Here is a 13,172-nt window from a genome sequence, read left to right on the forward strand (position 1 = left end):
TCGGGATCCATCCCTTAGCCGTTTCCATGATATCGCATACCATATACTCTTAAGTGCATTATAATCCTCGCGGTTATGTGCCAACTCTGGTATCGCTTTATCAAAACATGTCGAGTAAGGTGTCATACGAATTGGAATACTAACCCCTCGCCAATTCTGGCGACGGGGTTAGCATTCCACCCTTCTAGAGGGACACGACATGCCTGTAACCTATAACCCGGTTAAAAGTCAGACAGAGCCTTAGCATCCACAAAATGGATGCTGCCACCGAGACACAAGTCTGCCCTCCTGCTGCTGGGAGTCCTCCCAGAGCAGGAGATAAGGACAAAGGGTTTCCTGCCAGGGGCGGTGCCAGCACCGTCCCAGACAGGGTTTTGTGTATTGTAAGTAGGCAGGGCTTTAGAGGAAGGTGACTGCACGTGGCACCCCGGTGCTCACTGTGCATAGGCTGGCTGGAACCAGTTCCAGGGTCACTCCAGACCCTGTGCTGGGGAAAAGCCCGCCAAGGAAGTGGGTGTAACCACCCCCCTCCTAGTCCCACCCATAGGGCAGGACTTAGTCGCGTGCCAGCCCCTTTTTACAGGATAAAGGTAGAGACTGGCCCCCTTCCAAATCAGATCATCTTTGAATCCTGAAACTACTTTCTGCGAAAGGAACTCAAGACTTCTTCCTAAGATTTCTCCCTTGTGACTAAGGAGTAGTCACCCTGCATCCGCAGGCACCATCCAAGAACACTGCGGTCTGCTGTAAGTCCTTCCTCCGGAATCCGACTGCCCGGCTCGACGAGAACCGGCTTCCCTGGCACCTCTGACCTCTACCCACCTCTACAGCCCAGCTGGGAACCGTGGGTGCGACGAGACCTCAAGGGACCGGCCATCTGCAAGACTGCACGACTTCTTTCCAGCAAGCCCGCCGAGTAATCTACTGGTGAGTGCTTTGGGGTCCGAGAAGCCCCGACTCTGAGCAGCTCCAGCTCCGAAGTGCAGCCCCCCAGCATCTCCACGATCTGCGTGGGGCCCTTCTGCTTTCCGCTGCTCACCGCGTTGTTTGGCTACTAGCCCGTTGGCTTGTGGCCTTCCTGACGACGCCCGACGACATTTCTGCTGCTGGTCTGGTTGCTCCAGACTGGCCCTTGCTCCCTTCCAGAAGAGGAGCACCCTGGACCCTCCTGGTCCACTCAAGACGCCATTTTGAGTCCACCGCGTGGGCTTGAATTAGCCAAGGCTTGTTGCCCAATCCTGGGTAACTTCGACGCCAACGACTTCATCCTTCGTGGGACAGCTCGCACCTCCATCCTGGTCGCCGACAACGCCTCCTGGTCCGAGAGACTGCAGAGCCCAGCAGTGCCCACTCACCTGACTGCGGTGACTTCGCCCGGTGCCATCCTGGTGCCCACTTAATCACTGGCTAGTGATTCAAGAACTTGGTCCCCTCTGCTTTCAGGTTTTTCTTCTTCCTTGATCCAGGCTTGGATCCATCGAACTTTCCTTCACTGGTCGCCTGCCAGCAACTTCTTCCTTCCAGGCTCCTGGTCCGGCAACGAGATCCCCGACGTCTTTTCAGACCTATGCAGCTGCAGCCCCTGGGCTAGGTAACTTCGGCACTCCGGTGTCCCAGCATAGCCTCACTATCCAAGGGTCAGGATCCACTGTCGTTTTCTCCCTACCAGGTCGGGTTCGCCCGTGAACACTAACTTTGTGAATTCTAGCTTCCATAGACTTTGTCCCGCATCCCGCGTGAGAGTGCACACTCTGCACCCGAGTCCCCTAGGCCTCCTAGTAGTAATCTAACGATTCCCTAGTCCAGTCCTAGCGATTCCAAAGCCTATTAGAACTGTTACTTACCTGCTAGTAATTCGCATTCCACTTTTAGCGTATATGGTTTTTCGTGCCCCTCGGGCATTTGTGTATAACGTGCTAACTTAAGTATTTTCGTAAGAGTTTTGTTGTGTGCTTAGCTCCCTGTCTCATAAAGAGCCAGGGTAGTCTTGTTATAAATAAATACACTGTTTATTTTCATAACAACTTGTGTGGTGTCCTTTCACTGGGTGTTCAAGGGGTAATGTGATGGTAAAACAGCTGGCTTAACACGCCCTCTAGAGTCTTAGCCTTAGACTGCTCGTATCCATGCTACTAGGATAGCTGGTCTATAAGGTTGACTTACAACCAATCATCAATAAGGGTTGTTTGGACTGATATATAGTGATCACTAGAATAGTGAGCACTGCACATCAGGCCAACTTCTCACAAGAACAAATTCAAAATTCTCATAGCGGCCCAGATCCTCTCTGCTCAGGACTCTTGGGGCTGGATGATGTCCTTGGATCCGTGGGACATGTATTTTCACGTACCTGTCCTCCGGTCCTACATAACATTGCCTGTGGTTCAAGGTAGCCCATGTACACTTTCAGTTTGCTGTGCTCCCCTTTCGCCTCACCAACTTCCTGCGGCGTTGTTTAGCTCTGAAGGTTTTCCTGCTGTCCATCTAGGGGAGACTGATTCAGGTTCCCACAGAAAACACCACTGACGTGGTATTGCAGCAAACAAGGCAGAGTGGGGTTGTGGGCCCTGCGCCTTTGGAGTTGGTTGGAGCTTCAGGGTATTTTCCTAATTGCAAACCACCTAGTGGGGTACTTGAATGCCATAGTGAACGAACTAAGTAGGCGGCATCTGACAGATCAAGAATGGCATGTAGATCTGGAGGCGGTACAGGGTATCTTCCAGCAGTGGGGAGAACCCTTGCTAGTTTTTAGGTTTCGCCTATTATCATTCGCTTGCGAATGTAATAGGCGAAAATTCAAGGGCTTGATCGACTAGTGAAACCACTGCGGTTTCTTCACAGTGCATGTGAGGTCACGTGGCCACAAAAGCGGGTCACGTGACCACACAAGCACGCGCATCTCCCTAATCCGCCTAAAACACTTCTCCTCCCCTCGCTCGCATTCCCGCCCCCCCACCAGGCTCTCCCGCCCCCATCCGGCTTCCCTCCACGCATCTCCCTAACCCGCCTGCCACACTTCTCCTCCCTCGCATTCCCGCCCCCCCACCAGGCTCTCCCGCCCCCATCCGGCTTCCCTCCGGCTATTTGCCAGCATTGCGAGGCCCTAATTAGAACAGTCCATTACTTCTCCGTCGTTCCATTCTCAGTCTTGTTATTAATCCTTGCCATAAACTAGAGCTGTAACTCCATTAACAGTAAAACGAACATTCACAAACAAAATAAAAAACAAGCATCCTCCTACGCAGTGAGAGCCCATGGGCACTGTCTGGCGACACAGCAACAGGAGAGGCTGACTGCTTTCTGCAGAGACGAGCCAACTCTGGAGCAGAACTGCAGTGAAGCTTGTCTGCCTATGAAAAGTTGCCGGCCCAAAGCCCATCTAAAGAAACGAAACCAGGAGTGCTGATGTCAGCTCCTCTGCCTCGTAGGCTCACATGGAAAGCAGACTACGAAACGCAGTGCTCTCACCCGCAGCTGGGCAGCCAGTAAATACAACCTCTCTCCCGCTGTCTCTTCGTCCTCGCTCCCGCTGTCTCTTCCTCCTTTCTCCCGCTGTCTCTTCCTCCTATCTCCCACTGCCTCTCCTGCTTCTGTCTCACCCCCCAGAATTCCCTGCGTTTCTTATTTTTCATAAACACCGGGTTGTCTCTTGCTCATGGCTCTCACCTCGCTCCTCCCACGCGCCAGTGTTTCTCTTACACTGCTATTTGCCTCACAATCTCACTTTCTCCCACTCACCTCTCGCCTGTCTTCACTATTTCCACCCCCACTGTCTGCCTCCTCTGCAGTTATCACTCCCACACCCATCTTTTCTTTCCCTCCGCCATTTACCTTCTGTGATTTTGTTCATCCTTTTACACAGAACGAGAGGGAAAGGGGACATGGCTCCTATTTGATCTGCGCCGCTTTTTATCACCCTCAAGACTCTCCTCCTACTCCCTGCTTTCACTCTACTCTCGCGCATTCATTCCCTCTTTCATCTCGTCGCACTCCCCCTTCGAGTGATTTGCTTCGCTCTGTCTTTCCGCGCTCTGCTCTGTCTTTCTGCGCTCTGCTCTGTCTTTCTCACCTCGTACCTGCTGCGTTGTAATGTGTTTTTTGTTTGACTTGCAAAGCTCATAGAGACTTGGTGGCTTCAAGGCGCCTGGGCGTCCCTTATTCGAATGAACGGGTCTGCTAGCAAACCTGCGGCCGGACGCCATTGCTGCCAGAACTTTCTTTAATATAGCTAAACCCGACTACAGGCCCAGATCTGAAAAATGTGTCCTTGTGACATGGAGTGACCCTGCTCGCCTCTAGGATGACTGGATATGTTACGTGCCCTGAAAAATATCCCCCCCCCCCACTCCAGATTAAAGTGGTGATAATGAGCCCTGCCATGGCACACCTGTGGCTCTTTTACCCAAGGAGTTTCTGCGATTTTTGGCTGAATGCAAATCATGTCCAATTTCCCCATGATATTTTGAGTGGGATGCTCTTGTCCCTGAATGGCCAGGCCACATGAATCTGAAATGACAATTAAAGCCAACAGGACTTTGTGTAATTACATCACAGACCCACATGGGGCCGCATCATGCTGCATACCAGGCTACTCCCACCCTCACATGGGACCTGCACCACTCCTACCTTTACTGCAGCTTTTTGTGTGTGTGACTGAAGGATAGGCTGGCATTATGGTGGAGACCCATTTAACAAGCACTGGCGTTGCCAATAGGTTTCGCATTTGGAAAGTTGGAGCTATTGGTTTTGTAAATGACATTTTATATTTATATATCGTTATTGGCATTGTCAATAACAATATATAAATATAAAATGTCATTTACAAAACCAATAGCTCCAACTTTCCAAATGCGAAACCTATTGGCAACGCCAGTGCTTGTTTTTTTTTTGCCACTGTCTAGAATGTGCAGTGTCAAAAGTTTTGTACTCACTAGGAATTGTATTAGTCACGGATGCCTTCCTACCTCTGCCCCTACTTCCCCAAGTTCTGAAAAAGATCAGGAATGACTGGGCCCAAGCTATCTTTGTTGCTCCGGATTGGTCCAGGAGGGGGCAGTGCTCAGAACCTCTGGGCATGAGCATCAGTTCTGTGATTAGGAGTATCTTCTGATTCAGCAGCACGACAGTGTCCTTCACCTGTGCAATGCAAACTTCCATGTGTGGCGATTGAGTCGTGGCATTGCCTTAATTTGATCTAACACCCTCTTGGTGGATGTCTTCCTCGCCGCCTGGTGATTTTCCACAATGTCTGTTTATGTAGGGTGCTGGGACAGATATTTGGCTGGGTGTGCTATCTACAAGTTTGACTCTTTACATGCCAAGGTGTCACAATGTTCTTTTCTCATGTTTGTCTTTGGCTACGCAAAGCTTTACTGTGGGAACTAGTAATGGTTATTTGTTCAGCACCTTTGACCTTTCTAAGTTTTCAAGCCTATCCATCCTTGTTTAAGTCACCTATTGTGATAAGGTTGAAAAAGTTTTTACGAAGGTTGTGTCCAAGATGGCGTCCAAGCAAGCGGTAGCAAACCTGCAGAGTTCTGCCGTCTTCCCCGCTATAACTGGCAGAAGCCAGGTGTCCCGACTGACAAACACCTCCCGTACAACATCGAAAAAGGATTGCAGTGGGATTCCTTTCTTGACAGCTCAGCCCCCCCCCCCATGCTGGTATCACAGCTCTGCTGTTCGCTGCCTCAGCCTAATTACAACATGGCGGTCTCCTAGAGTACCGCAAGGTACACGTTTGCATCAGCTGATGATCCCCACCTACCTACAGGCCGGACTACAGCTGAATGCGCTGGGGGTCAATGGCTGGGACCCACGCGGTGAGTGGGCGTGGCACCTGACCTTGGAGTGCAGCAAATGAGTTCTCAGCGGGCCCGGCGAGCACGTCTGGGCCTCCAGGACAGCGCGAGGCTCTGGTTGTGGACAATTCGCCTGGCGGTCACATGGACTTCTATCTGTGTTTTCACCAGACATTACAGCGTTACCTCTCACACCTACACGGAGGGTCATTTTGCCAGCGCAGTTGTGCAGGACTTGGAGCAACATCCACACCTCGGGCACACCTACTTGAAGGATCTTTGCTACCGATACACAGTATGAGGAATCTAAACTTAGACTTATCTGTCAGAAGAATAACTTACTTCCCTTCGGTAACACTCTTTTTGGTGACCGCTCTTTCTAACTGCACATTCTTCACCGCTGACCAGGTGGTTAGAAACCTTTTTTTAATTGGTTTATAAAGCTTAACAGTTTAATCACAGTAAATGGGAAGACATACAGAAGGGTGTGGTCATCTGTGGCATCAGCGGTTAGGGACATTAGAGGCAGAGTGAGGAATAAGGAATGTTTTGGATTTTTGCTTATGAATGATTTTTCTGCTTTCCCTGTTTTAAATGCATGATAGCCCAGCATAGATCCATGTAGAGATGTGTCCCTTCATCTGTTAATGAAAGTTGTTAATTGCAGTTTTTGAAATATTTTTACTTTCTAGCAATTACGGAAACTTGTGCTTGAAATAATTCACAGAATTCCAACCAATGAACATCTGCGCCCACACACGAAAAACATTTTATCTGTGATGTTTCGCTTTCTGGAGGTATGTTTTTTAAGTTACGCTCTTTAATTTATGGTTATCAGATATTTTACTTTCAGCGCTACTTTGTTTGGAAGAGTCATTTTTGTGAGGTGATGGGGCAAAATAACTTTTAACAAGAAGTCTGACATTCATTGTGAGATAACATTTGGTTCCTCAATGCGGCGTCCCACAGGAAGATGACATTAGTTTTTCATGCATCCTTTCTTCTGGATTATATATGCAATGTGATCGGTCTACTTTTATATTGTAATGTTTTTAGTGGGTGCTTGCCTTCTTGCCACACGTTGAGTTATATTTCTTGACTAGAAATCCTAGCTAATTACTTTTCTGTCGTAATTCAACTTCTTAATTGAATTTGTGTAGTTTGCCATGCGTTCGATCTGCAAATGCTACACAAGTTTAAATTACTGTTTTGATACTTGCATCATGTTGGCCCTGTGGACATACAAGCCATTGTACAGATAGTGTTATTATTACTCCACTCTCTGATCTGCCTGCTGTTTTAAATATCCTTTGCAAGCACAACCATGTATTTAAATTGCCTGATTCATTAGTGTCTGGTAGATAGCTGATGTAATCTTGAGGGGGTTGCCTGCACTGTCCATCATATATCTCAAGGGGTTTTAGATCGGACTGCTCAACTGGATGATGTCCATGTTTTTGAGAATGAGTTAATTCAAATCCATTTAGCTCTGCAGAACCAATATCTTTGCACCCACCCAAGCGAGGAAAAAAGCTCACTAGATTAGCATACCTGGAATGCTCGATCAAGCAATTCAAAAACTGTTATATTGCTCTTTTCCTGTTTCCGACAGAGTGAGAATGAAGAAAATGTTCTTATCTGCCTGAGGATAATAATCGAGCTGCACAAACAGTTCAGGCCGCCAATCACTCAAGAGGTAAGCATTGGTCCTGAAACATGTGGTGTAATGCATGCACGACCTTCCTTAAAAATGTAATTATAGTTAAGGAGTTCTTATGCTGTGGCTCCATCACCTTTATTACTTTCCAAGGTGACTTTATTTGTATAGTTTTCTGTTTGGTTATGATTTTGTCATCTTTTTTATTTTTTTAGATTCACCACTTTTTGGATTTTGTAAAACAAATTTACAAAGAGCTGCCAAAAGTTGTGGTATGTATCACATACGTTGATTTGGTGGTTATATGTTTGAATGACAAGTTCAAGACTTTAAAAACCTGGCCATAACTCATGCTGTACTGTCATAAACATTCATCTTTCTGAAAGCTGTGCCAGCTTGTAAGCAATTCGCTTTGTGATGATTATCAGTCTGTGACCTTGTAAATAGGATACGTTTTTTTTTGGGGTGCTTTTTTTTTAGTCTTTTTTAAACGTGGGAACCAGATTTTTGGTGCAAATCTTAAACTTTGATCTAGGCCATGGTTCTTAACCTGTGGCTGGTGGAACCATGGGGTCTGTGACTCCTACTGAGGGGGCTTGGATTAATAAAGCGTACGTGAATAAAGAAGCGATATAAAATTTCCTAGCAATTGTGAAAGAAAGTTTCGATTCTGTTAACGGCACAGTGGCTAGATGTGTGGATTTCTTTTTACATTTATTTGTTTCGGCAGCCCAATAAAAACACTTCCTCTTTCTTTGTGTGGTCTCTCATGCTGTCTTCTGATCCTAGAAGAAATAAATAATGCAAGTCTTGCATTCCGCGTCTCCTTCGTAGCAATTGCCAAACTCTACAGCTCATACTAGAACTTTTAAAAGCATACCATCACCATAGTTCCTTTTTTATTTGTCCAGGGGTGATCCTTCTGCCAAATTCAAGGGAGGGAATGTTTTTGGACCACAATAATTGGGTGGTATAATCCTCGCCTGTAGGAAAAAGGGCTTTTGTTGCAGTTACAATCCCCCACCCCCCCTTTTTTGCACTCTTTTGAGCTACTAAATGCAAATTTTCGACTCCGACAGTGCACTGAGACTTCCAAACTAGACCGCGGTGCTAGTGCTGCTTCTTGTAGGAAAGTGGGTTTCTTTTGGAGTATTCTTCCACTTTTTGCCTGACTTTTGGTGCAACTTTGACTGTAGAATACTGGATTCCTGCTAATCAGGTTCCCGGATACCAGTGCTCTTTCTCTAATCACTGATACTCAAAGTACCGCCTGGTGGCCTGGTGGCCTGGTGGCCCTCCTGACCTTTACATGCAGCCCCCTGGTCAAGAGCAGCACTGGGCTGCTGTTTTCTCGACTCAGCCGAGGCATTGAGAAATAAGTTAAATAAACAGACATGCCTTTAGTTGGAGGTTAATTGAAGTTAAAGAAAGGAAGTAACTAGGTTATGCTGCACCGCCTAACTTTAGAAACACTTATTTCATCTTGCAGCAAAAGTGTAAAAATATAAGAAGGTATCTTAAAAATTCAAAAAAGTGTATTACTTTAACATGAAGTACCTTTTCAACTTAGTATGTCACATTATATCAGTGCATTGAGAAGTATTTTCTTTAAAGCAATAGTTTAAAAAAATTAATTTAACAGTCATTCTTCCCCCAACCCTGACAATAATGTCAATATTGAACTAAGATGCAAGTCGGTTTTTAAGTGCACTCTTTAGGCTGGGTTCCTATATACACGAAAAACCTAGTTTCATAAATCAAACACAGGAGGTTTTGTACAATGCACATCCAAAAGGCATGTATTTCAATGTCCGTTTTATATGATTATGAAGAAAAAGGAGGGAAAATGAAATTACACAATTGTCTAGGATTGAACAGGTTTGTAAGTTAGTAAGCCATGATTAATCCCAGGCTTTCTAGTTTCACATTGTGCAATTTTTCACTGGATTTATATGTCTCACTTCCACTACACTCACCATACTGGCACCGCCCTAACCGCCACCCTACTGGCATTAATGTGGCCGTCGGTCATATCACAGACAAACCTTTTGGCCCCTCGGAAAATGTTAGTGAGTACCCATGCTCTAAACCCTTACCACAATTGGCACAACGTCAGACCCCCTTGTAGGTCCCTAGTAAATGGTACCCCTGGTACCTAGGGCATTGAGACTGAAAAGGGTCCCCTAGGAACCTTCAATCCTTCACCAATGGCATGCAATGCATGCACACTGCCACTGCAGCCTGCTTCTTGGTGCACCTCGAGCAGGCCCTAAAATACCCAAGGCAGGGTGCACTATGTCTCAGATGTGGGCAGATCAGCGCTGAGAATATTTAAGTCTATTCTTAACATTGTAAGTGCTGGGTAAGCCATAGAGAGTACACAGGCTGGAAACTCGACAACTCAAGTTCCCCAGCATCATGATGGCTTCACTCCTCTTAATAAACCCACACTGATGCCAGTCTTGGGTTTATTAAAACATGTACACAAAGGTGTCCCTGAAAACCTACCAACTGGTCTGTGACTGGCTTTAGGCAGCCTGTAACCACCAGACATGTTTCTGGACCCATGGGTCAAAAGCCCCTGCTCACTGAAACAAGAAACAAAGCTCATCCTGGGCGGAGGGATCACATCTCCTCCCCCAGGATGAGCATAGTGCTCGAGAGGAATGCTGCAAAGGACTTGCTTCCATTGTAATACGATCTCAGCATCGGTTCAAGCCCCCCCTCCCACACTTTTTGTGGGAAAACTTATTGAGTAAAGGGGGTGTGACCCCCCCCTCACCAGCTACACCCCTCAGGTGCTGGAGGCAATGGGAAGCACATTTTTCAGTACCCACCATCTTGAAGATGGGACTTACCCAATCAGGGCTAGGGCTATGCCCCCCTTCCACAGGAGTGTGGCATAATAGTGGGTGTAAACACCCCAGGAACCCATTGGTCCCTACCTGTTACTTCCTATAACTCCCCTAAGTCTAGTATTTAAGTGTCTCCCCAGACCCTGAAATCAGATTACTGATGACCTAAGAAGAGCCGGGCTCTACAGCATCGCACTAGCAGAAAAGACTGCAGTAACCAACTGACTTGGCCCCAGCCCTACCAGCCTGTTTGCAGCCCTCAATGATCTTGTGCTAAAAGACTACTCGTCCTGCAGTCCAGCAACTTCCAAAGCCTTGGGAGGGCTGTCTGCCTTCGACAAAGGTCACTATTTCCCGAGAACAGCAGACCTTTTAAAGCAGAAACCAACTAGTACTTCGAAGGTTCTGCAGCACTTCTACTGCGGGTTGAGCCCTGACGGACTTCACCTTGATGCTTGCAGCTGCAACTTGAAGACTCCTCCTGACTGTGACGTGCCTGATAAACTGTTTCCCAGCATCAAAGGACACTCCTGCATCCGAAGCCCCTGGGCCTTGGGGAGCTGGACCAATGGTGTCCCTACATCCCTTAACAATTCTACTTACCTGGGCAGCTGTGGGTTCTCTTCGTACGGCCTCCTGGCCTGAGCCTCTTTTCAAAATCGAGCTCCCCCACCCCTATTGGTGTGCATTGGGACGGGCACTGTGTTGGCACTCTGTATGCGGCCGTCCTTGGGCCGCTGGGGGTGTAAGTTTGGTGCTACCTTGTGGCCCGCCTCCTGTACTTAATTTAACTTCAGGAGCCCGACCCTCCCCAACACTGATTATCTCACCTGTGAGCAGCGTATCTTCGAGTACCCTGAGTCACCATTGATTATTATTGGGCGCCCAAACTCTAATATAAACTCTGCACCCGCCCGACCCTGTGCCACGGGTGGTGCACTCTTGGTACTGATTTGAACCCTGCCGGTGTTGATCAAAGACTCTGAAGACTGAAATTGTAAGTAGAGTATTTATCTGAAAAAACTGCATTCTTGTTTTCCTCCCATGGGTTAACATTGCAAAACCTGAAAATTGCATTCTGTCTACTTTATAAAAGTGTAAAATATTTTTCCCGAAAAACGTACTTGCGTTATTGTGAACATCTTGGTCTTAAAATAAATCAGTTTATTTTTCTAAAATTTGTGTGGATCTCCTTTTTTGAGTCATGTGTCATTTATTAATCACTGTGTGCCTAACACATGTCTTATGCTCCTGTGTTAGGTCCAAGGCTGCTCGCCCACACTACCCCAAATAGAGCACTTTGGGTTTACATTGAGTCCTGTACACTTCTGGGGAACGTCTGAGCTCTTTGCACGATATAACCACTTAGTGGTATATCATATAATGAGCCAGCTTCCTGCACTTCCCTAAAACAAGGTGTTGTCTGGTTGTGCTACAGTTGGCAAGGGACTTTACCACCCCTGTAAGGGCCTAGTAAATGGTACCCCAGGTACCTAGGGCATGGGTATTAAAGAGGGTCCCCAAGGGCTGCAGCATATCTTATGCCACCCTAAGAGACGCACATACAAATTCCACACTGACTGGCATTGCAGGTTACTTGACATGATGCAAACCATGAAAATATGGTACACCACACTCCTGTGTGTTGTGCCAAAGTCACTGCATCTAATATATGTAGGTCACCCCTACAGCAGGTCTTTGAGCCCTAAGGCAGGGTGCATTATATTTTATGTGAGGACATATGCATAAGCAGATGTGCCCCTGTGATGTCTAGTTCTGTTACTAGATATTGCACATGAACAGGGAAGCCATCTTAAGGTATGTACTGGGATATGGCCAAAGTGAGTTCCCCCAGCTACATAATGTCTTCACTGAAACATATGGCCTTTGGTATGAAACGCCTCATATTAATAAACCCACACTGATTTCAGTGAAAAATGTGTTAGTACATGCACCCAGAGGGCACCTTAGAGATGTTTCTGATAACCTACCAACTACTAGTGTGCTGATGGACTGGTCTGCCTGCCTGCCTGCCGCCACAGACTAATTTCTGACCCCCAGGGGTCAAGGCCCTAGCTCTCAGGAGGTCAGGAACAAATGCCTTCTCTGGCAGAAGGTGTTTACTCCCTCTCTCACAGGATGACCTGTGAATTAGCATTCGAAGGCAGGGAGCTTCAAAGAGCCGACCGCCTTTGGTATGAAAAACTGGCTTCCTTCACAGAAGTGTATGTTAATCACCTCTGCCCGAGCCATCTGGCACCAGGACAGGTGAGAAAAGTATCTATGGCGTGTTGCACTGCCAGGCTGGGCACATGTGTAGGGTGACCAAGCCTGACTTGAACACTACTTTAGAAAGTCCACCATATTATGTGGTGGAATTAGGAATTCTGGGACAGGGTAATGCCCACTCCCCAAACGGAGTGGGCATCTAGAGTTGGTAGTGACCTCCATGATAAGTAACCCGCTGGCTACTACCCCTCACTCCCCTAAAGGCCCTCATTTGAGTATTTAGGGGACCCCGATACTAGGACGTCTGATTTCTACGGACACAAAAGCAGCGGACAACTGACTGAGAAGCACAACTGACTTGGCGCCAAACCTGCAGTCCTGCATACTGCACCCGACCCTTGTGGAGCAACTGCTCCGCCCTGCCGGTGTGCCTACCTCCAGAAACCTGGACAACTGCCAGTGCTTCACAAATTGCCAAAGAAACTCTCTTGGAGTAGAGGAGCTACTCTCCTGCAGCCGCAGACACCAAAGAGCAAGACCTGATACACCAACCTGCCACCTACGGGGACTACCGACAAAGCAGCTGCCCAGGAAGAGGTATCGGTGCTCCTTCAGGTGAGATCCGTCCTT

At 47.4% G+C, this 13,172-nt stretch overlaps 1 protein-coding gene across 1 annotated transcript in view; it reads left to right on the forward strand.

Moving 5' to 3' along the window:
• Positions 1–13,172, forward strand: part of TRRAP (transformation/transcription domain associated protein) — an 885,394-nt gene that overhangs the window by 36,312 nt on the left and 835,910 nt on the right. Inside the window, exons 5-7 of the mRNA XM_078664902.1 lie at positions 6,494–6,598; positions 7,414–7,497; positions 7,674–7,730. Coding sequence (XP_078521028.1) covers positions 6,494–6,598; positions 7,414–7,497; positions 7,674–7,730 — 246 coding nt within the window. The remainder of the gene's footprint in view (positions 1–6,493; positions 6,599–7,413; positions 7,498–7,673; positions 7,731–13,172) is intronic.

Source organism: Lissotriton helveticus, chromosome 10, assembly GCF_964261635.1.
Source record: "Lissotriton helveticus chromosome 10, aLisHel1.1, whole genome shotgun sequence".
In the NCBI taxonomy this organism is placed as follows: Eukaryota; Metazoa; Chordata; class Amphibia; order Caudata; family Salamandridae; genus Lissotriton; species Lissotriton helveticus.